Source organism: Dromiciops gliroides, chromosome 3 (assembly GCF_019393635.1).
Source record: "Dromiciops gliroides isolate mDroGli1 chromosome 3, mDroGli1.pri, whole genome shotgun sequence".
Lineage (NCBI taxonomy): Eukaryota > Metazoa > Chordata > Mammalia > Microbiotheria > Microbiotheriidae > Dromiciops > Dromiciops gliroides.
Window position 1 is genome coordinate 338480871 of NC_057863.1, and position 25935 is coordinate 338506805.

Below are 25935 nucleotides of genomic sequence, written 5' to 3' on the forward strand. Positions count from 1 at the left end.
CTGTGCCTACTATGGGCCAAAAACAGTTCTAAGCACTGTATACAAAGAACAAGCAAAACCAGTTCCTGTCCTCAATGAGCTTACACTCTAACATAAGCTCTCTCTATATATAACTATTACCACTTTTTTTTCCCCCGTTTTTTTTTTTTTGGTGGGGCAATGAGGGTTAAGTGACTTGCCCAGGGTCACACAGCTAGTAAGTGTCAAGTGTCTGAGGCTGGATTTGAACTCAGGTCCTCCTGAATCCAGGACTGGTGCTCTATCCACTGCGCCACCTAGCTGCCCCTATTACCACTTTTTAAAAAATGGAAGATAAATACTGTTGTTAGTGGTGTTCCCTTTATGTTTAAGTGAAGACTCTATTCCTTCTAGTATGTCTAAGTTTCCTTAACCTTAATTCCAAGGACATGTTGACCTCCACCAATATAATAGTTTTATTCAAATTTAACCAGGTCAATTTCAACTATTCCACTGAACACTAAGAAATTTGTACAAATATTAGCTGAAATCAGTTACCAATTTTTTTTGTGTGTGTGAGGCAATTGGGGTTAAGTGACTTGCCCAGGGTCACAGAGCTAGTAAGTGTTATGGGGTTAAGTGACTTGCCCAGGGTCACAGAGCTAGTAAGTGTTATGTGTCTGAGGCTGGATTTGAACTCAGGTCCTCCTGACTCCAGGGCCGGTGCTCTATCCACTGCGCCACCTAGCTGCCCCTAGTTACCAATATTAAAGTCATAATCATCCAAGGAGATCCACATACACACGTATGTAAGAATATTGGTGTCCTAAGAAGTCTTAGTGCAGTTTTAAGCTTTAATAACTTCAGCTTTAAAATGTTACAAACTTACAAAAAACATCATTTGAAAGATTATTTAAATTTCTTTTGGACTTCTGTTTGTGAATTTTTAATTTTAATAAGATGGGGCATTATATATTCATTGCACGTGACACTTTCTTAGACTGGTAGATTGGCAAAAGAGATATTCTTGTTTGGTAACCTGATTCATTTACTAATTTAGACTTTTTCTTGTGGAGTCACATCAAAACTATCAAGTAAGTATCAAAACTGCATTCTCTGACCTTCAATTGGGGAATGGCTAAACAAGTTGTGGCCTATGAATGTAATGGAATACTATGGTGCTATAAGAAACGATAAGCAGGAAGAGTTCAGAAAAACCTGGAAGGACTTACATGAACTGATGCTGACTGAGAGGAGCAGAACCAGGAGAACACTGTACACAGTAACAGCAACATTGTATGATGAACAATGGTGATAGACTTGCCTCTTCTCAGGAATGCAACGATCCAAAACAATTTCAAAGAACTCATGATAGAAAATGTTCTCAACATCCAGAAAAAAGAACTGTGGATTATGAATGCAGATTGAACCATACTGTTTCTACTTTGGAGATGAATTTTTTTTTTTATTTCCTTCTTTTTTTGAAGTTTTTCCCTTATGCTCTGATTCTTCTTTCACAATATGATTAATGCAGAAATATGTTTAATGTGATTGTACATATATAAACCACATCAGATTGCTTTCTGTCTTAGGAAGGAGGGAGGAAAGGGAGGGTAGGATAAAAATTTGGAACTAAAAATCCTATGAAAACAAATGTTGAAAACTATCCTTACATGTAACTGGAAAATAATAAAATACTTTTATTTTTTTAAAAATCTGCATTCTCTGGATAATCTTAAGGATAGGATGACAAATGTAATACTTTCAATCACTGAGCAGCAACTAATGAAAGCTTTTTTTCAAAGTTTGAAAATCAGCTACAATGATGTAACATTAATGATGTTTCTACATCATTATTCTCAAAATGTAACCTTTCAAATGTTATTTTCTATACGTTTTAGCATTTATACTCGTGAAGTTATTAAAATTCAAAAGTGCACCAAAACTTGGGACAGTATGTACACATCTACACAATATGCATATACATACAGACATACATATGCATACACATATATACACATAGATGTATATTATACATATGTGTATCATAATTTGTAATACATAATTTATACTACATGTAAGTACATTTTTCTTCTTTAAATTTGGGCTATGGTAGTTACATGTTGGCAACCTAATGAACTTTTCTAATGACATAAAAAGGCTACAAATTTTGTCTGAAGAAGCCAAGAAATTCATCCTAATTTATGTGAAAAAAATGTCACCCAATGAAATTCAATATTTATTATGTATAAGGTATACATATATGCACATTAAGCAGTTTATAAATTGGATCCTAATGCAACAAAGACATGTCCCTCAGGATTGTGTCAAGGACATAGATCACTCAACAAGTATGTGTTAAGAGAAACTTAATGTTACAGATAATATTCTACAATGGGTTCTTTTTAATACCAAGAGAAGAGGATAACTGTTAGTTGAAATGAATCAAAACACCTTTGACTTTGTGATCATATCTTTCCTACCCAACTTCTTAAAATATTTACATTTGGCAGGACTACAAGGGTTGGTATTCTTGTGTTTGCTTATTCATCCTAATAGGCATTAGGCTAACAATGTCCACTAGGCTTATTCCTGAACATTTAAAGGATAAACTTTATACACAGAGCTTGCATTATGCCAACAGGCACTCATTTTTGGGGGAAAATACAGCTAGTAGATCTCAGTTCAGACTCAAATCTAGATTTTCCAGCTCTGAATCTAGTTCCCTCTCTGTTAAGCCATACAACACAGGATCTGAGTACTCTGGCAACCTGTTCCAGTGTAACTTACTCCTGAAGAATAATACACAAAAGAGTACAATGAGAGAGATGTTTTGCTGTTGCCCACTTGTGGGCCTAAAGCTCAGTCAAGTTCTACTCAGCTTTCAGGGTATACATCTGGATTAAATCAAACAACGAGATACGTCTGAGACCAATGGTTAGAGGTAGCACAGCATTAGAGTGAAAATAACATCTGACTGGGAACAGATGATCTGGATTCCAGTATGAGCACTTAAATTAACTAAAATAACACAAACATCCAAGTCAATTTACCTCTCTAGGCCCGCTTTTTTATATGTAAAATAAAGAAGGTGGATGTAATGTAAGAGGCTATGCTCCTATCATGAAAATTCAAGTTACCCAGAGGGCTAGGTCAGTTTGGGAACTTCTCTAGGGATTCAAATGAATGTAGGCCTGTCCCAAGATACCCTAGACTTCTCTGGACATGTCATAGCCTCCTCTTACGAAGGCTAGGTTCACATGCTTTAGAATTTCTCAAAGAGTAAGAGTGAATGAAGCATTATTTCCCAGGTCCATCTATTCACCCCAAAGTATATGGCAATCATTAGAGTAACTGTATTGATATGTATAAAACATCCCTGAAATGCTAGCACCAACTTTTCTAAAAGACTTCTTATATTTTCCATCACAGCAAACCTACCCACCTTAAGAGGTTTTAAAAGCACTGATATAAGGCCTCTTCTAATAAGTAAAATATTACAAGTCTTTAATAAGAATTCAGAATGAATAGAGATTAGGTAGATCTTAAAGCAATTAGGTATATTCTCACAATGAAATGTAAGATTTGACAGTATGTCAAAACAAACACATATACCAAATTATAAACATGAGAAGATGAATATAGCCAGACATTTTCAAAATGGTTAGTCTAGAAAACATTTTGCATTGTTTTTTTACAAAATGCAATGGGAATGATTCAAAAATTCTAAGTTATTGAACATGAGTATTACCCCCACCCACCACTTAATTGTCGTTAAATAATTGTACTGCCTTCTAAATTTTCTCACAAAAAGCACGTAGGTATCACTTACAGCTCTGACTCGAAGAAGGTGTGAGATGACAGACTGTAGTTCATCACCGTAGTGTTTTAGCTCAGTAAATCTCCTGGTAACAGGACACAGATAGTGTATCAATATATATCAAGGAACAAGCATTCACAAACTGAAAGAAGTTACTATGATCTAAGAACTGTTGATGATGAGTCTGATTCTATTTAACACCAAGCTAGCTGCAGATTTTTCTTCAACTATACAACTAACAAAATTCTCAGAACATAACACATTCATATTCATTTGACATTTTCAAAATAAAATTAGGAACAAGTCGTGTTAAAACCTTGATTGTGTGGTGAGGTTTTTTTCAGACAAAAATCATCTTGGAATTAAATAAGGAAAATACATTTGTCTCAAGATTTTCTAAGGGAATTTTTTGGAACCTAGTCATTCAAAAACAAATTCTATATAAAAATTTTCAATTACTTCCCTCTCTAGACAGGGTTGGAAGAAACCTTAGAGATTATTTTGTATAATCCCCTCATAGAAACAGAAGACCAGAGAGAGAGAAGTGACTTGCCCGGGATTACCCAGCTAATCAGTGTTAAAGCTAGCTTTGACACAAAGTTAGTTCTGATTCCAAAGGCAATGTTCTGTTAACTGTCGACTCTTTTAAAAGACAGGAACTTTGGGTACACTCTTTCTGTAGTCTTAAGAGTAAGTAGAGGGGCAGCTAGGTGGCACAATGGATAGAGCACCAGCCCTGGAGTCAGGAGGACCTGAGTTCAAATCCAGCCTCAGACAGTTGACACTTACTAGCTGTGTGACCCTAGGCAAGTCACTTAACCCCAATTGCCTCACCAGAAAAAAAAAAAAAAAAAAACAAGAGTAAGTAGGGAAAGTCAGTATGAAGGTTAGTGAATCAAAAACAAATAAATACAATATTAAAAAGTGCTTTTAGACTCTCTAGGGTGCCTCATGATCTTAATGCTCCACATGTATAGTCATCAAAGGTATATCTCATTTACAATTCAAAGTTTCTATGCAAGATATTATGTAAGAAGACAACAAGCAAGCAGAGCTGAGAGAATGAGCAATGCTTATTAATGTGTAGCATGTCACAAGGTAAAGGTAATGTAAAACTGCTTTGCATTTCTCCATCTCCCTCTTTTACTCTATCCTTTTTCCCCCATATTGTTTTCCAGCCATAAAACCTTTTGAGAACCAAGTCAGGGGCCATAAGGCTTACAAGAGTGGGTGGCCATGATTAGGATAGGGAACATATCATTAGGATGGCCTTGCTTACTTGCAGCATCCTACATGGAACAGGAAAAAATGTGTTATTTCAAGCAACTTTGTATGAGAGATCTAAAGACTGCTTCTTTTTTTTGCCTGCTGCCAGTCAAGTTTCTCGTTGCTTATTCCTTCCTTTTTACCTAGGCTGAGCATTAAGAGGCAAACTCTCAGTCTACTGCCTCCCAATAAATACAACCTTCAGAATAGCCTTGAATCCAGGAATTAGGCATGATTAGAAACCTCAAGTTTTCTTCACAATAGGTCAGATAGATTTCTTGGTCTGTATTCCTTCCCCTCCAAGACTAGCCAAGAAGCCACTGTACTTGGACAAAATTTCCGAGTCTAAAAATTCTGAAATATGTTTACATCATAGTTGCTTGTGGAATACCAAGAGAATTTAAATATTTGATCTCTAATAAGTTTAAATTGAGAGAACTAGTGCTAATGAATGGGACAGAGAAGGAGAAAGCTTTTATTCCTCCTACTATGGGAGTCATCATTAGAGAGATACCAGCAGATCTATAGGTTGCAAAGTCTAGTAATACACATTTAAGAAACAGAAGAGGACTTGGATTCCTTTAAGTCAGCTAATGCTTGTCTCGGTCAATAAAACTAGCAATGCCTGCAGACTTAGATGGGGACGTCCACCCAGTAGCCAGCAAAATTAAAAGAATAAACAAAGTTAGGCCTCTAGATACTTTGCTTGGAATTGAGATTTTAACATAGAATCTCCCAACTAAATTAAAACAGATGTAAGCATATTCTTGTATGAGAAGTATGAATAACTCACCTCAACTGATGGAAGCTACAGAGAATGGCCACAGGTAAAGGCTAGAAAGCCAGGGACAAAGACTTGGGCAAAATTATTCAGGCAGTCAGAAAGAATTTAGAGGAGTAAGACAGAAGCTTACTAGAATACAAAGGAGATCAAAACTATTAAACTGGTATTTCAGTATCTGTTTCATCCTGAACCCAAGAGGGGGAGTGAGCAATAAAGAACTAAGTGACCTTCCAAGGACAGGGGCTAAAGGAATGAGTTAGCCATTTGGAACTGAAAAATAGAGAATGAATAATGTCAAATTTATTTAAGTAATTGTCATGCCTATACTTTTCCTGTAATATACAATTTCTAAACCAAGATTTCCTCATATATAAGTAAAATAATTTTGCAATTTAACCAGTGAGTGCCTGGTTTTCCTGTGCTCAAGACAGGAAAAAGAAGTCAAAGGCAAAAGCCTATGGCCCCAAACTTGTGATTTCTAGGGAAACCTAAAAGTCCTTCAAAAGCAGAGCCAGAAGGTCACAGAGAGTAGGCTGCCAAAGCAGCTTCTGTTTGGTGGCTTTAGTTCCCACAAGAGATAGATATGTCCAATATTTCCTCTTTTCTCATTTCTTTGCTGTCCCCTGTATAAGCCACATTTATTCCTACCCCGCCTTGTCCTATTCCTCATTCCCTTGTTCAGTTGGTTTTCAGTTGTGTACAACTCTTCACTACCCCATTTGGGGTTTTCTTGGCAACAATCCTGGAGTGGTTTACTATTTCCTTCTCCAGATCATTTGACAGATGAGGAAACTGAGACAAACAGGGTTAATTGACTTGCCCAGGATCACACAGCTAGTAAGTATCTATGGTTATATTTGAACTCAGGAAGATGAGTCTTCCTAACTTCAGGCCCAGCATTCTATCTACTTTATCACTTAACTGTGCTTCTTCCTTCTCTAAATATCAACAATATCACTGGGCCTAAAAAAAAAAGACATATATTCTCTTCATTTTACTTACTATCATACTAAGTTCTATTTAGAAACTTTAATAAATATTCACAGATTATTTTAAACTGGTCAAGTTAGAAGGAAACGATTCTTAAATATGTAAAAATGTTAACAGGCAAAGATGCAATAATATCTAGCATCTTAGGTTTTAAGTACCACAAAGTCTAGGCTTTTTTTTTCTTATAAATTTTTTAGGATGATGATGGCAATGGATTATTTTTATTTTAAAATTATAGGCACTTATAATTATACTTTTCCCCTTTAAAAGGCATGAGGAGAGACAGCTAGGTGGGGCAGTGGATAAAGCACCAGCCCTAGATTCAGGAGGACCTGAGTTCAAATCCGGCCTCAGACACTTAACACTTTCTAGCTGTGTGACCCTGGGCAAGTCACTTAACCTCAACTGCCTCACACACACACACACACACACACACACACACACACACACATACACACACACACACACACAAAACAAACAAAAAATTAAAAAATAAAAGGCATGAGGAGGTCAAATTATTATTATTAATCTTTCAGAGCACATTTTCACACTATCAAGTCAACTATAAAATATCAATCAGATCAACTCCAAAACTTCAAAAAGGGATATTCAAATGCTAACCAACCTACTTAATTATTGAAAATTACAAAATTGTTGGAGATTTACATTCATATATCTAGAACTGCATTATATAAAATCAAGTATAAGAGAGCTTATCTAAATATGTAAAATTAAATTGCTATTAGGGCAGCTAGATGGCTCAGTGGATAAAGCACCAGCCTTGGATTCAGGAAGACCTGAGTTCAAATCCAGCCTCAGACACTTGACACTAGCTGTGTGACCCTGGGCAAGTCACTTAACCCTCATTGCCCCACCAAAAAAAAAAAAACTTGAATTGCTATGAAATCATTTATGCAAATAACAGATTAACTTCTCCTGAAGTATTATAGCTAGAGACATTCTAATAGCTATTACAGCTTTATTCTCCACATTTGGGTAAATCATTCTCAGTTTGAACAAATTTAAAACAAATAATTTCTTTTAGTTGATAAAGAAGTATAATAAAATCAGAATTCTTGAACTAGAAGAGAAAACAGATTATTTGGTTGAGTATCCTCTTTTTTTAATAGTAAAAATATATATTTGACAATAAGGTGGTAATAATTGAGAATATTAAATAGAATATATTTTGAAAGTTTTAGATAATACAGTAGCAAACAAAAATTACAGAAGTTCCCAGGATCATGGATTTTAGAATGTCAGGGATCGGGGGCAGCTAGGTGGTGCAGTGGATAAAGCACTGGCCCTGGTATCAGGAGGACCTGAGTTCAAATCCGGCCTCAGATATTTGACACTTACTAGCTGTGTGAACCTGGGCAAGTCACTTAACTCTCATTGCCCTGCAAATAAAAACAAAACAAAACAAAACCAAAAAAAGAATGTCAGGGATCATCCAGGTAATCTAGTCCAATATTCTCATTTATAGTTGAGAAAACTGAGGTCCAAAGAGGTTAAGTGACTTCCTTGCTCAAGGTCACACAGATGGTTAAAAATGAGAGCCAGGATTTGAACCCACATGCTAGATTCCAAAATAAACACTCTTTCTACTACAGGATGAATGATATCTTTAAAAGTATATGAAGAAAATACGGGAAAAACAAAAAACAAACAAAAAACTTTTCTCCCAAACATTATTATCCTGATTAGCCAAATATTTCCTTCTCTCCCTCGCTCACTCACTCACTCACACACACACACACACACAGCCCTACTTCAATGCCTCATTGTGATATGGAGGTGGCTCTGGAGTAGAGCAGGATTTGGTTTTATTTGTTTGGTTTTCTACACCGTATTAATACAATTTTTTGACCCAACAGTCACTTTTCAACAACAAATATCCAAAGAAACCTCCCTACAAAGCATATTCTTTTCCCCCAAAACAGTTAACCACTTCCAACCCTCTCATTTTACAGATAGGAAAATTGAGGAAGAAAGCAGTTGTCTTTCAATGGTAGCAGTCCTGGGATTAATACTTGCATCCTTTGATTCCCAGTCACAGGAAAAGTCTACAAAGAGGATTAGACCACAATTCAAAGGTAGAAAGGACCAAAAATTTGAGGAGATCCATCCCATCCCGTAAGACCATTCCTGAACTCAACAGCTTCCTTTAAAACAGTCATACTTACATATGACTCCTATTATTTCAGAAATCATCAATAAATACTTTTCTCATGCAATAAAAGAATAAACATGTAATCAATTTGTGGTAGTACATTATTGCCTATCAACCTTTCATTCCTATTTTCATAGGGTCTAAGATCAGTAAATTAAAAGTACAAAACTGGCCCAGTTCTTTGTGAAAGAGAAAACATATTCCATCTAGATGAAAAGAGGAAATGAAGAAACATTTTAAATAAAATGAAAGCTATTTTGCTCACTAGTTTTTTAATCCCTTCAACAACACTCAAGTCTACTGAAAAGAGGCAGTGTGGCTTGATTTTCTTTTTGTTGTTGTTGTTTTTTTGCGGGGCTATGGGGATTAAATGAATTGCCCAGGGTCACACAGCTAGTCAAGTGTCTGAGGCCGGATTTGAAATCAGGTACTCCTGAATCCAGGGCCAGTGCTCTATCCACTGCGCTACCTAGCTGCCCCCATGGCTTGATTTTCTAAAATATTTTCCATCAGTCAAATATACCCTTAAATTGGATATCATCAAGCTAAAATTTCAAAGCCAGATTGAAACTGGTTTAAACAGAATTTTATCAGACTTCAGTCACTACTTAAAATCTTGGGTAAATAAAGCGCATACATTTAGAAATGAAAAAATTAAATCGTTTTTGAAAGGCACAATTCAAAACAACATTGTAATTGTTATTAAAACAAAACCTTACTTGTCTGGGTTTTTCACTCTGAATGTTGCATTAAGAGCTTTTAACCTGGAGTCTGCCTGGAAAAAATAATTTGTTAACTCAATTACAATTATATTTCAGGGCATAAAATCAAAACAGTTTTACTTTCCTTCTAGAATTAAGATGCTAAAATAAAATTTTCTTCATATTACAGTGTCAAATACATTTGAACAAGTGCACAAGTGAACAAAGAAAAGAACTTTGTCATTAAGCTTTTCAGAAACATTACAAAAACAGGAGTGTAAACTTGGCATTTGTAAATGCCAAAGAAATGGTACAGCCCAATAAATTACAATACTGGGAAATTGTTCTACATTATTATCAAGTGATATAATAGAGTACAGGCCACAGAGACAAAGTAGTTTATTGCAAACCAAAAGGATATTAGGTTCTTTCATTTTCAGGTTCCAGAATTTTAGGAAATAAAGGAGGAGTGGATGAAAACAATCCTTGCCAGCAAATTCTGAGGTACCCAGTAATTTTTTTTTAAATCGAGATACAAATTCCTTTCCAAGAAACATAATGTGCTATGAAGTACCATAAATTATGAATTATCTCCAGTTAGAATACATGCATAAAATAACAGTTTCTTTAACTGAAAGATTTATATTCAATAAACTCTTGCTACACTAACAGTTGAAAAATTAATAATGGGTTCAGAAAACAGATAATGAAACAAACACCTTCCAACTTGGTGGGGACTCCTTGGGCAGATTATTATATATACTACCAACCTGGTCACCACATTCTTTGTTTTTACTTATCTGTTTCTTTGTTATGAGGGAGGATTCAAAACTAGGTGAAGGGAAGGAATGAATAACTAAAAATGACTGATTAAAAAAATAAAAAGCATCAACAAAACTATTTTGTTTTTGTTTTTCTTTAAAAAGAAGCAGCTATTCTGACAGGTACCTCCAGCAGAAGCAGGAATCATGAGGAGTAATAAAAAAAGTTAGTTTACCCATCAATGCCAAAAGTTTAAAAAGGCAATTAAAAAATCTAAATTGGTATGAAAAATCTGCAATGGCACTACCCACCTTTACCAATTCAACCCTGCCTTATCAGTTCCTGCAAAGCATCTCCCTCTAGCTGACATATGTTCATTTATGTAGATTCCCAGAAGACCAAACCAAAAAAAGTTAAGAGACATTATCCTCAGGTTCTCACTAATTTTGCTGGTTTCTTTTTCGCTCTTGAGGCTATTCACCAGCCCTCCTCACCTCAGAAATTTAATGGAGCCTTGCCTCAATACTTCAAAAATCTGTGATTTTGTTGGTAAGAACACTCCCTTCAATGACACAGATTGTGACCTCTCTTTCACTTGGAGATGAACTTGGAAAGTTGCCCCAAAAAAATCACCCAGCAGCTATTGGGGTGATGAGGCTCTCAAATGTGGTTAGGCTGCAGCTCAGACAACATACATGTACATACAATTTGGTAACAAGTGGAACAAGTGAAAACAAATGAATCAATGCATGCAAATCTCTTACAAATAAAGACTACACAAAATTTAAGAGAGTTAGCATTATCCTGTGGTCTACCACTGAATACACAATAAGAACCAAAGGGTTTCAAAAGTCAAGTCACTAAAGACATTCACTTTAATTTTTTTGAATGCCTAGGCCTATGACTTTATCAATGAATGGAATTCCCAGTGTGGAAACTCCATCTACCAAAGCAGACTAGCAAGCAGTCTGTAACCTAGCATTTTGTAGAGCTGCCAAGGAAAATGAGAAGTTAAGTGACTTGCTGGTGGTCACACATATCAGAATCAAGTCTTAAAACATGGTTTTCCTAAATCATCCAAGAGTGGCTAGCTGTCTCTCACATCCTGAGAACAAGAGTCAGTGTACATCAGGAAAAAGGCCATTCTCTTGGCCAACTCTCTACCCCCTACATCAAGCTGTCTTCATAAAAATAGCAGCTTACTAAGATGGATAAGCCATAGATAAAAAATTGTGGAAAAAAATATAGTAGACATTTGTAGAGTGACACAGTGGATAGAGTTAACCTCAAAGCCAGGAAGACCTGGTTTCAATTTCAACCTCTGACACAGATTGACAGGCAAGTCATCCAACTTTCTCGAAGCTCTAGGTAACTCGCTAAGACTAGTTGCAGAGAAAGTGCTGACCTGAATTGGTAAAAGGAGTTCCCTCTACCAGTCAAATCACAGGTATAGATAGTCCCTATCCCTATCTTTTTTGAACCTAATATTTTTGGCACCACCAAATCCCTGAGCCTTTTACTGAAGCAAATCACACAAAATATAAAAAACAAATCAAACCCAATCCTTAATTGTATACACTCCACCTACTCTCTGCCCATCTACTCCCATTCCTTTGCTTCTGAAACATCCCTAACATAGTCATCACAATACTTTAAATGCCCAAACCTTTGTTCTAACCCTTTTTGGAAGGAAATTTTTCTAAATGCATTACACACTTACCTGTTTCTTAAATTGAGCATAATGAATATAACAATCTCTCATGATGGTTCAAAAATATGCTGAGCTTTAAATACAGTAAGAACCTCAAAGGCTACTGAGGTATGAAGGGCGATTCTCCCTATACCAAAAGGTAACAATTTATATTATTTTAATTGATATCTCATTTTTTACCCTTTTGCTTCTTCCCTTGTAATCAAGGCTATTAGCTATTGTTTCTCACGGTTGTACATGTACCTGCCTCTATGGGTACCTACCTGCTTTGCTTCTAATTTGATGCTTCTAATTAACTAACTAAACAAATTAGTAAGCTTCTTAATACTATGCTTGTATGAGCAAAGAGAGTGTGAGAGAATGCTCAAAAGGCTATCCCAAAGAGCAAAGTTAGGTTCTCTTTATGGTGTCTAATGTCATTACACAACTTTTACTTACTTCCTAATTTTTGGTTACATTCAGGATAGTTGAGGCTACCAAATAAGTGACCAATATTATGATATACAAATATAGGTATGTTCAGAAAGGATGCACTTTCTGAAACACATTAAAAATTTAGTATTTTTCTGAGGGAAAAAGAGAGCTAAAATGAAAATAACCAAGAATAAAACCAGGAGTATACCAAGGTATTTACATTTCTCAGTCTTCTGAATCTGTTTAGTCTTTGTCACAACCTCATTAAGAAAGTAATTTAACCGGGGGGGGGGGGGGGGGGGGGCAGCCAGGTGGCGCAGTGGATAAAGCACCAGCCCTGGATTCAGGAGTACCTGAGTTCAAATCTGGCCTCAGACACTTGACATTTACTAGCTGTGTGACCCTGGGCAAGTCACTTAACCCCCTTTGCCCCGCAAAAAAAAAACAAAAACAAACAAACAAAAAAAGAAAGTAATTTAACAAATTATGTAGTAAATTCAGTCCTGCCTTTCCCAGATATTTTTTAAAGTTCAAATTAAATTATTACTCTAAGACTTGCCTAAGTATTAAATTTCATACTTAAATTATTTAAAACAAAAAGAAAGTTGTTGCTTTTATAAAATTGCCTATTTGGAGGGAAAAAAAGGACTACCTATTTGGCATTTACAAGATTCCAAATGTATTTTACACAAAAATATTTTTAGATAGGGTTTTTGTGACAACTTAGTAACAGGTAGTGAGCTAGAATCAAGTCCTGAATACTAACTTCTTAGATGAATCATTAACAGAATATTTTTTAAAGCAAATAAATATGTACAAAGTACCTATCTTTTACTTATGACCTTTTTTAATAATCTCAAACATATTATAAATAATTCTACAGAATCCTTATCAAAATAATGTATTTTTAAAAGCTTAAGATTTCTTTAAATCCATCCCTCAGTTAATATGTACTTATTCCAGCATTCTCATAGATGATTTCCATAAGACAGTCCAGAAACTGGTGGCATAAAGTCAGCAAGATTTCATTTTTTTTTAATGTGCATTTAGAAGGTGAACGATTTGGAAATTAGAATGTTTAAGTAATAACAGTAAGATTTGGAATGAATGGATTTTACTCTTTCCACAAAATTTCAATCAGATAAGAATATTATATACCAATTCATAATCAGGAAATTGGTGGTATTGCAGAATTATCACATCATTTATATATACATTTTTATTCTTATTTCTATCACTTTGCTAAATCTCTGACACACTACTACTATATGTAAATATTATACCTGTTGGTATTATGAGGTCTTTTTCTCTTTAAAAATTTAATCAAATCAGCTAATAAAAAACAGTTTAATTTTTATCCCTGGATGATAACCAGGGTTAAACTAGTTCTGCCTATGAAGTAAGGCATTCTCAAGATGTTTAGGGGGCAAAGTTTCTGGGCTGAAGAGATGGGAAGACACTAAGGACTTTTCTATAGTTGTGAACTTAGGGCCAGAATGAAGTAAAGCTGACATTGGGTCACCAATATTCTCCTCAATTTCTTGCTAGTACAATCTGTTCCTGATGATAACCTAAAATCTCTTTCTAGAAAGATACATACATACATACATACATACATATATATATATATATATATATATATATATATCTGCAAACACAATACACATGTGTGCATATACAAATGAGTGTGTATAATGTGTGTGTATGTGTCTATAAATATGTACATAGGGGTAGGGATTCATATGAAATTTACTTCCCTCTCTTCACCTAAGCTTCACTATTAGAAACATGCTCTAAAACACCTGTGGGGCCATTTCCGTATCCAAAACAGAAATTCTAATGACTGGAGAGAAAAACCCAAGGAGGCCTGAATTTGCCTGGGTCACCAAGAAAGCCTTGTTTAAAATGAATAGAATGACTTTTTAGGAATCACCTCTTTAAGCTTTCATTATATACAAAAAATAATAGCAACGTCCCAGTGGACAGATGAAATGAGACTAAGATGACTTATTTGCAGCCTGCTGAGGATGTAATGTCAGACTACATACTATAAAAGTTCGCTTCACCTTCAATGAAGAGTTATAGTCAGGACTTCAATAATTAGAATTTTTTTAAAAAGAGAAAATGTCAATATGTACTAACAAGAATGAACTATAGTAGGAAAATTCTACCACTGCTATTTCAAATATTTCCTGTTATGATTAAATTCCAGATATGGCCTCAAAACATAGTAATATGCAAATAAGGGAAGAACTTTACTGATGTGACTTTGACATTTTTACCAAAAGCTAGGTACAAAAATCTCCTAGTCAAAAAATTAATTCACACAATTATTACCTTTAGCTGGAACCCTGTTTCATTCACTGTCTCCTTCCAGTTATTTTCCTAAAAATCAAAGCTATATTTTAGTTGTCATAATTATTACAAAACAAACAAAAAATATACAGTGCTAATACTTCGTTTAAAAAAAAAATTCTTCCCAAGAAGTAGTAAAAAGAGAAATACTTGATTTAAAAACTAAAACACTTTATCACCATCCAGAATCCACAAGAGATTCATGAGGAAGACCTGATTTCTTACAGACATGTATCTAAATGACTGCATCAGGAAAAGCAAGAGCTAGGCAATATCAGTAAATACCTTCAATAGTTCAACAAACTCAAAGTTTCAGCAAAAAACAATGATGCAGTGCACTTAAAAAAAAAATCACCCAGTCAAAGATGCTTCTAAATGCCTCCAGAAAATAAAAGGATTAGATGTTATGTAAAACAAAATACCTGTGTTAAAAACAAATAGAAGATTTTGTCTTCAGAAAGGACAGAATGTGAAGCCAGTCTTAAAAGAAAGTTTTCTAAACCAATTCTTCGTCTTTCCACAAAATCAGGATCCATGTTGTCTGCAGAGAGTTTATGCCAAACGAATTCTGCCTAAGTATGTGAATAAATCACTAATTAGGAATAGCTTCAAAGATAAATATTAAAAGCAAAACCAAAAGAATATATACAATTATATAATTAAAAATCACTTTAAATAACAATAAAACTGTGATCAAAACACTGGACAACGATGGCACAAACTTCTAAAGAAAACATACACCTTTTCTTTTACTCAATAGTAAACTACTGGGGCAGCCAGATGGAGCAGTGGATAGAGTACTGGCCCTGGATTCAGGAGGACCTGAGTTCAAATCTAGCCTCAGACACTTGACACTTATTAGCTGTGTGACCCTGGGCAAGTTACTTAACCCCAATTGCCTCACCAAAAATAAATAAATAAATAAAATAGTAAACTACTAACGTGTAAAGATGTATATACTATCAAGTCAAACTCATTTGTTTATACTCACTTGCTTTCCTGTTTTGGGGGATGTTACATTGTAAAACAACTGGGAATATGCTATTGTTTTAGATAATGTGACAAGATAAAATTTATTTTTAAAAAAATCAAATAGAAATATATGTTGCAGAAACAAAAAACTATCAACTTCTTACCCTCTTTTCAGGCAAAGGTGGGACAACAATATGTGGATAGTAAACTAGCAAATAGTTTCTCAATAATTCAAATTCGCTATACCGTCTCCAAAGAGAGTCTGTAAGAACACTCTGGCCATCACTCGGTTCAACTGATCTGGAAAGGAAACAAAAAAGGGAATGTTAAAAAAAAGATAACTTCAGAACTTACCACAAAAGGCCCATTTGAACTCATGTTGGACAAAACCTCAAAAAAAAAAGACATTTTAAAACAGCCTTAAAAGCAACTCAGTTAATTTAAAAGAATGGACTTCAGAATATGGTAAAAGCTTATTTATCTAGCACTATTTCTTTTTTTAAAAATAGTATATTAGGTGCAGCTAAGTGGCACAGTGGATAGAGCACCGGCCCTGAATTCAGGAGGAGCTGAGTTCAAATCTGGCCTCAGACACTTAACACTTACTGGCTATGTGACCCTGGGCAAGTCACTTATCCCCAATTGCCCTGCCCCCCCCCCCCAAAATAGTATTTTATTTTTTCCAATTACATGTAAAGTTAGTTTTCAACATTCATTTTGGGGGGGGGGGTGAGGCAATGGGGGTTAAATGACTTGCCCAGGGTCACACAACTAGTAAGTGTCAAGTGTCTGAGGCTTCATTTGAACTCAGGTCCTCCTGAATCCAGGGTCAGTGCTTTATCCACTATGCCACCTACCTGCTCCATAACATTTATTTTTGTAAGATTTTGAGTTCCAAATTTTTTCCCCACTTTCCCTTTACTCCCCTCTCCCCAAGTTAGCAAGCAATCTCATATAGGTTATACATTACAATCATGTTAAATATATTTCCACATTAGTCATGCTGTGAGAGAAGAATCAAAATAAAAGGAAAAATAAAACCACAAGAAAGAGGAAACAAACAAAAAACAATAAAAGTGAAAATAGTATGCTTCAATCTGCATTCAGACTCCAGAGTTCTTTTTCTGGATGTGGAGAGCATTTTCTATCACAGATCTTTTGGAATTGTCTTAGATCATTATATTGCTGAGAAAAGCTAAGTCTATCACCTTTGATGATTACACAATGGTGCTGTTACTGTGTACAATGTTCTCCTGGTTCTGCTCACTTCACTCAGCATTAATTCATATAAGTCTTTCCAGATTTTTCTGAAATCTGCCTGCTCATCATTTCTTGCAGTACAATAATATTCCATTATATTCATATACCACAACTTGTTCAGCCATTCCCCACCCAATTGATGGGAATCCCTCAATTTCCAATTCTTTGCCACCACAAAAAGAATAGCTATGAATATTTTTGTACATTTGGGTCCTTATCGCTTTTATATGATCTCTTTGGGATATAGACCTAGTACTGGTGTTGCTGGGTCAAAGGATATGCACAGTTTTATAGCCTTTTAGGCATAGTTCCAAATTTCTCTCCAGAGTGGTTGAATCAGTTCCCAACTCCACTAACACTATCTAGCATTCTTTCCATGGATGTCTTTACCACTACAGTAAAATAATAATAATTGACTTTTATAATGAACAAGATAATTTCAAATTTCAAATGAACCCAATCCATGAAAATACACATTTCTAGAAAGGTATTAAAATTAGCTTTCAAAAGAGAGAATCAAAATTCAATTCTAACTTTACACAGTATCTACGTCAAGGTATCACAGATTAGAATGAGGTATTTTTAACCTAATCTAAGCATCAGATGTGTCAGCATTCTTCCAAATTCTCTAAGGAGAAATAATGTTTTCATCTTAAAGAGCTAGAATCAATGTTTCATCAACAGAAGTTTAAACATTAGGTTAAATAGGAAAGATTTACCACATACATGTTATAAAAAAATTTAAAATATAGGTTTAACAATAATTATTCAATAATGCCAAATGAGTAAAACTACTGCTGGAAAGTGGCAGAATTTTCAACACTGCCACGACACTGACTTTTTCTGAGGTCTGAATGATTAACCCAATAAATGTAAATTGCCCATAAAAGCTCATATAAACCATGGAATACAAAGAAAGGTAAAACTAATATAAGACGAACTACAATACTATCAAAATTACTTATTCAGGGTCATAGCAATCTGTCAAAGAACTCCTTCACTGAACTAGAAAAAATAATGAAATTCATCTGGAGAGAGAAGAAGAAAAAAAAGATAAAGAATCTCAAAGGAAATACTGGAAAAGAAAAGTAGGAAATGAGGGGGCCTAGCAGTATAGGATCTCAAACTATACTACAAAGCAATAAACATAAAAAGAGAGGCTGATTAATGGAACAAATCAGATACACAAAATAACAAAGCAAATGAAACTAGTAATAGTCTAATGTTGCATAAATCCAAAGGACTCAGCTACTAGAATAAGAACTCACTATCTGACAAAAACTGCTGAGAAAACTGGACAAGAATCTGGCTGAAATTACATTTAGACTAACACCCACACCATATTCCAAGATAAGCTCCTAATGGATACATGGCATAGATTTAAAAAGTCATATCACGGGGGCAGCTAGGTGGTGCAGTGGATAAAGAACTGGCCCTAGATTCAACAGAATCTGAGTTCAAATCTGTCCTCAGACACTTGACACGTACTAGCTGTGTGACCTTGGGCAAGTCACTTGACCCTCGTTGCCCTGCAAAAAAAAAAAAAAGCCTCTTTAGGGGCAGCTAGGTGGCGCAGTGGATAGAGCACTGGCCCTGGATTCAGGAGGACCTGAGTTCAAATCCAGGCTCAGACACTTGATACTTACTAGCTATGTGACCCTGGTTAAGCCACTTAACCCTCACTGCCAAACAAACAAACAAACAAATAAGTAAATAAAAGGTCATATCAGAGCAAGGAAGAAATTACCTTTGAGATCTAAGACAGGAGAAGAATTCATGACTACCTAAACGAGTATCACATAAGAAAAAACAGATAATTTTTATTACATAAAGTTTTTGTATAAACAAAAATCCAATGCAGCTAAGACTAGAATGGAAATAGTTAACTGGGAAAAAATATTTGGAGCAAGTTTCTTTGATAAAGAACTTATTTAAAAGATATATATATGAAACTTCTAAGAATAAGAGCCATTCCCAAAGGTTATGAATAGGCAGTTTTCAAGGTAAGACATCTAAGCTATCGATATATAGCCATACTTCTAAAAAATGCTACAAATCACTAATAATTAGAGAAATGAAGATTAAAGCAACTTTGAGGCTCCAGCTCACAGCCAACATACTGGGAAACTGATAAAATAATAAACATGGAGGGGCTATATGAAAACAGGCATACTGATGCACTGCCAGGGAAGCTTTGAATTGGTATTGCCATCCTGGAAAGCAATTGGGCAATATGTTACTAAAACATGCATTCCCTTTAACCAAGCAATACCACCACTAAGTCTGACCCTCAAAGAGATCAAAGAAAGAGAAAAAGGTCTTATGTGTAAAAAATATTTATAGCAACTCTTTTTTGTAATAGCAAAGAGCTGGAAATTAAGGTGGGCTCTTCACTGGCTGGGGAATGGCTGAACAAATTATAGTAAATAATGTAATGGAAAATTATTGTGCTGTAAGAAATAATTAAAAAGATGGTTTTAGAGAAATCTGGGAAGACTTGTATGAACTCACACAGAGTGAAGTAAGCAAAACCAGGAGAACAATTCATATTATAACAAAACCATAAAAAATGAACAATTTTGAAAGATAAGAATTCTGATCAATACAACAATCAACTATGATACACCTATGATGAATGATACTACACAGCTTCAGAGGTGATGAATTATATATGCAGAATGAGACACACATTTTTATATGTGGCCAAGATGGACATTTGCTTGACTATATGTACTTGTGAAGGAGATGGGGAGAAAATAAATAGATCCATGTATGTGTATGTATGTGCATGCATATACATATAAACACATGCATATATATTAAAGGTCAGAATAAAATAGAAATCTTTACTTATATAAATTAAAGCAGTATATTAAAAATAATAAATAACAGAATGGGAAAAATAAACCATAAATATAGCTTCAGTACTAAAAATGCATAAAAGTTCTTTTTCTTTTTTGGGGGGAGGGTGAGGCAATTAGGGTTAAGTGACTTGCCCAGGGTTATACAGCTAGTAAGTGTCAAGTGTCTGAGGCCACATCTGAACTCAGGTCCTCCTGAATCGAGGACCTGTGCTTTATACACTGCGCCACCTAGCTGCCCCCAAAATGCATAAAAGTTCTTAAGAGACAACCAATCTTTAAAAATACTCCCACAGGGGCAGCTAGGTGGCGCAGTGGACAGAGCACCAGCCCTGGAGTCAGGAGTACCTGAGTTCAAATCCGGCCTCAGACACTTAACATTTACTAGCTGTGTGACCCTGGGCAAGTCACTTAACCCCAATTGCCTCACTAAAAATAAAAATTTAAAAAAAAAATTCCCACAAAGTACAATTGACAGCAAGTTTAAGCTTTAAATACATTTGGGCTAACACCAAGTTCAAATTATTTAATTTCAGTAAAATCCACATTTGCTAATGCACAGCCAAACAAATACTATATATTGTGATTCAGGAACATTACTACACTTGAGATATAGTATGTCTGCTTTAAAATGGTAATTACAAATAGATTACAAACATGTAAATTGTAACTGACTCTTATAGTACCGTGTATCAGTTTTAATTTTTTTTAAATGAAGTCTCCACTTAACTGCATTTTATTTAAAATGCTAAGAACAAGTCCTTAGTAAAATGTTCATGTAACTTCCTATTCCACAAAAGTTGTATACTGGGGTAGGAGGAGGCAAGAAGTTGAGGTTAGCCATTAGAAATATGAACACAAGGGGCAGCTAGGTGGTGCGGTGGATAGAGTACGGGCCCTGGAGTCAGGAGGACCTGAGTTCAAATATGGCCTCAGACACTTGACACTTACTAGCTGTGTGACCCTGGGCAAGTCACTTAACCCCCACTGCCTCACCCCCCCCAAAAAAAGTTTGGTTTAACCATCCAAACAGGAAAAACAAAAATGTAAAATAGAAATATGAACACAAGAAAAAACTAGTGAAGACAACAACTGGTTACTGTCCTTATTCAATCACTTAACATTTACTGAATCATATGTAAGACTCAAACAACACTGTGCTAACCTTTAGTGATCTTAGGATGAGGATTTAATAGGGGTTTTTTTCCCTATATAGGATATTGTTAACTCTCTTAAAGTACTTCCCCCTCCTAATCTGGAGAGACAGTGCACAGTCCAAGTTTCTAACAAATTTCATCAGCTTGCTCAGTAGAATAAGCTCCTATCCTCTCTATCTTCCCTAATTCCATGTTATTTCAGGCACTTTCCTTACTCTCATACTTATTCATAAAGAATGCTGAATTTAGAGATCTCAAGAGTTAAAAGTGAGATTCAATTAGAGGAGCCAAGATGGCAGAGGAAAGGCAGTGAACTCTCAAACTCATGACACAATTGCTCCAAAAAACATCCAAATAAGGTCATAGGAAAATGCCTGGAGCAGCAAAACTCACAGAAGAATGTGCTGAAATCATCTTCTAACCAAGAACGGCTTGGAAAGTCAGAAGGAGGGAGCTGCTGTGTTGATACAGGAGTCAAGCCCAACCCCACAGTCACCCTGACACAGATCCAATCTCAGGAAGGCCTCACCAGAGAAGGAGACCCCCAGAGCCTCTGAATCAGCTGAAAAGCCAGTGTCGTCTGGAACTAAGCTCACAGTCTGGTGAGTGGGCTGAGCCCTTGGCAGGGGGGAGACTACAGGGGTCTATGCTGGTGCTAAGGCAGAACTTGGATTTTACACCCCTACTGAGAACCAGGTGGTAGGCTTGAGTAGCAGGGGCCCAGGTCAGGGAGGAACAAAGGCTCATCAGAGCTGACAATCACAACACAGAAAGCTGGTTGATTAGCAAGTTGGTCTGGGGTCATCTAGGACCAGGAAACAGGCCAGGCAAGGGAAGAACCTGATTCTCCTTAAATCATGCCACCTGGGACTTCTTAAACTTGGGATACTGCAGCCTGGAAACAGTGCCCCACTTTAAGGAGCTAAAAGTCTGGTAAAAGAAAGGCAAGATGAGCAGACAGAGAAAGGTGAGGACCATAGAAAGTTTCTTCAGTAACAAGGAAGACCAAGGGGCACCCTCAGAGGAAGATGTCAACATCAGGGCCCCTATTTCTAAAGCTTCCAAGAAAAATATGAATTGGTCTCAGGCCATAGAGGTGCTCAAAAAGGACTTTGAAGATAAAATTAGAGAGGTAGAGGGAAAAATGGAAAGAGAAATGAGGGTAATGTGGGAAAGACATGAGAAAAAAGTCAACAGCTTGAAAAATCAAATTGGCCAAATGGAAAAGGAGGTACAGAAGCTCTCTGATGAAAATAATTGCCTAAGAATTAGGACTGAACAAATGGAAGCCAGTGACTTTATGAGAAACTAAGACACAATAAAGCAAATCCAAATGAATACAAAAATAGAGGGCAATGTGAAATATCTTCTGGGAAAAACTGCCGACCTGGAAAATAGGTACAGGAGAGATAATCTAAAAATTATTGGTCTACCTGAAAACCATGATCAAGGAAAGAGCTTAGACACCATCTTCCAAGATATTCTCAGGGAAAATTGCCCTGAAATTCTAGAAGCAGAAGGTAAAATAGAAATTGAAAGAATCCACCGATCACCTCCAGAAAGAGATCCCAAAAAGAAAACTCCTAGGAATATTATAGCCAAATTCCAGAGCTCCCAGGTCAAGGAGAAGATATTGCAAGCTGCCAAAAAAGAAAGAATTCAAGTACTGTGGAGCCCCAGTCAGGATAGCACAAGATCTAGCAGCTTCTACATTAAAGGACTGGAGGGCATGGAATATGATATTCCAAAGGGCAAAGGAAATGGGATTACAACCAAGAATCACCTACCCAGCAAAACTCAGCATTATCTTTCAGAGGAAAAAATGGGACTTTAATGAAAAAGAAGACTTTCAGATATTTGTGATGAAAAGACCTGAACTGAATGGCAAATTTGACTTTCAAATACAAGACCCTAGAGAACCATAAAAAAAAAAATTGGAGCTGGGGGACATACCTGGGGTCATACAGTGGGCGACTGTCTTCTGTCTGTGGCCGAGTTTTGGCTGGGATCCCCCTAGGTCCAGGGGTGATGATTTGTCCACTGTGTCACTTAGCTAGATGATAACATCTTTAGGGTAAAACTGAGGGGTGAAAGGAATTCATTGGGGGAGGGGGAAGGGCAGAAGTGAAATCCTACATGAAAGTAACAGGAAAAGGCTTTATGGAGTGGGGGAAGAGATGGGTAGGAGCAGGGCAGTAAATGAATTTTACACTCATCAGAAAAGGCTCAAAGATCTTAAATTTATCAGTTAGTCCCTCAAGGAGGGACTAACAGACACACCCAACTGCGTGGAGTAATCTGTTTAATCTGGGCAATAAATGAGCCTAACACTCACCAAAATTGGTTCAAAGAGCTCAATCTCATTAGAATTGGCTCCAGGAAGGAATAATGTACACACTCAATTGGGTGGAGTAATCTCTCTAACCCTGCAGGAAAATAGGAGGGGGAGGGGATAAAGAGAGAGGGGCAAAAGAAGGAAGGGCAGAGTGGGAGAGGGGACAGACAGAAGCAAATCCCTTTTGAAGAGTGATAGGATGAAAGAAGATGGATAATAGAATAAATATCATGGGGAAGGGAATAGGATAGAAGGGAAACAGTTAACAGTAGTAATCATGAAAAAGAGAAAAGGGGGAAAAATTGTACAAAAAATATTTATAGCAACTCTTGGTGGAGGCTAAGAACTGAGAATCAAGGGAATGTCCATCAATTGAGGAATGATGGAAAAAGCTGTTATATGATTGTAATGGAATAGACTTGTGCTACAGGAAATGAAAAACAGGATGATCCCAGAAAAACCTTGAAAGACTAATGAACATCTATGTATAGGGAAGTGAGCAGAGCTGGGAGGACCTTGTGCATAGTGACAGCAGTATTGTTCAATGAATAATTGTGTTTGTTTTTTGTTTTGGGGGGGTTTTTTGCAGGGCAATGGGGGTTAAGTGACTTGCCCAGGGTCACACAGCTAGTAAGTGTCAAGTGTCTGAGTCCGGATTTGAACTCAGGAACTCCTGAATCCAGGGCCAGTGCTTTATCCACTGCACCACCTAGCTGCCCCCCAATGAGTAACTGTGAATGACTTAACTACTCTCAGCAATGCAATGATCCAAGACAATCCCAAAGAACTAATGAGGAAGCTTACTATGCACCCCTATAGAAAGAACTGATAAAAAGAACACTTGTGGATTGTATATATATCACCTGGTTGCAATCTTGTGGAGGGGGGAGGGAGAAAAATTTAGAACTCTAAATCTTATTAAAATGAATGTTGAAAACTACCCTTAAATGTAAATAGAAAATAAAATAAATGTTTGTTGAAAGAATCAAAAAAAAAAAAAAAAGGAATGCAGGATTTAGAAATCAAGTACCAAAACGTACAACATATAAGTCAACATATGAACAAAACTGTCCTGTACCATGCTAAGGCTGAGAAGAGAGAACAAAAAGAGATTCTTCAGACCATTGCATTTCCTTCTTACTGGGCAGTCAAGGGCCAGTAAGTGTAGGGTTTCACACAAGAGACATTTCAAGTGTTTTTCTAGTGAATTCCTTTCCTGTTGGCCTGTCAACTTAAATAGTATCAAACCTATGTAGGAGACGGTATGGTACAATGGAAAGAGTACTAGCTCTGGAGTCAGAGGACCTGATTTCAAATTCCAGAACTGACAACTACTGTTGGTATGACCTTGGGAGAGTCATTTAACCTCTGAAGTCCCTTCCAGCTCTAGACATACTACATCATAGGCTGAATCTTTTTGTGGGTTAAACAGAAAGCCCAATCACCTTTTGTATTATTACCATAGGGGGAAAAATTGTTCTAAGTTCCAAATAAATCTTTTAATTTTTAAAACACATTCTGAAGACTATATATGTGTGTGTGTGTGTGTGTGTGTGTGTGTGTGTGTGTGTGTGTGTATTGTCCAAGAGATGCTATTTCTTTTAGGAAACACATTAGTTAAAAAAGGCTCAGCTGCTTGAGTCTTAGAGGACTTCAGGGGTTCGTGATGAAAAGACCTGAACTAAATAGAAAATCTGACTTTCAAATACAAGACCCTAGAGAAGCATAAAAAGGTAAACAGGAAAAAGAAAACATGAGGGATATTAAAAGATTAAACTGTCTACATTCCTACATGGGAAGATAATACTTCTAACTAATAAGTTCTTTCTCAGTATTAGGGCAGCTGAAAGGAATATACTTAGACAGAGGGCACAGGTGTGAACTGAATATGAAGGGATGATATCTGTAAAGCATTTATTTTTTGTTTATCCTTGTTTTTTGTGGGGCAGGCAGGATGGGATGGCTTATGTCTGGGGCCAGATATGGGCTTGGGGTCTCCTGTGTCCAGGGCTGGTGCTCTGTCCACTGTGTCACCTAGCTGACCCATGATGACATCTTTAAAATAAAGTTAAGGGGGGGCAGCTAGGTGGCACAGTGAATGGAGCACCGGCCCTGGAGTCAGGAGGACCTGAGTTCAAATTTGACCTCAGACACTTGACACTAGCTGTGTGACCCTGGGCAAGCCACTTAACCCCCATTGCTTCACCAAAATGAATAAATAAAGTTAAGGGGTAAGAGGAATGCACTGGAAGAAAGGGAAAAGTGAGAGGTGGACTGTGGAAAAGTAGTTCACAAAAGAAATAAGAAAAAGCTTTTGGAGTGGAGGGGAAGATGGGGAAGGAGTGGGGAAGTAACTGAATCTTACTCTCATAAGAATTGGCTCAAAGAGGGAATAACATACACACTCAAGTGGGTA

General features: G+C 36.3%; 1 protein-coding gene across 1 annotated transcript in view; it reads right to left on the reverse strand.

The window, feature by feature from the left end:
- SNX4 (sorting nexin 4) overlaps positions 1 to 25935 on the reverse strand; it is a 91408-nt gene that overhangs the window by 48072 nt on the left and 17401 nt on the right. The window contains exons 3-7 of the mRNA XM_043997049.1: positions 16071 to 16206; positions 15357 to 15506; positions 14917 to 14964; positions 9711 to 9766; positions 3791 to 3863 (exon numbers count right to left, since the gene is read on the reverse strand). Of these exons, the coding sequence (XP_043852984.1) occupies positions 3791 to 3863; positions 9711 to 9766; positions 14917 to 14964; positions 15357 to 15506; positions 16071 to 16206 (463 nt within the window). The remainder of the gene's footprint in view (positions 1 to 3790; positions 3864 to 9710; positions 9767 to 14916; positions 14965 to 15356; positions 15507 to 16070; positions 16207 to 25935) is intronic.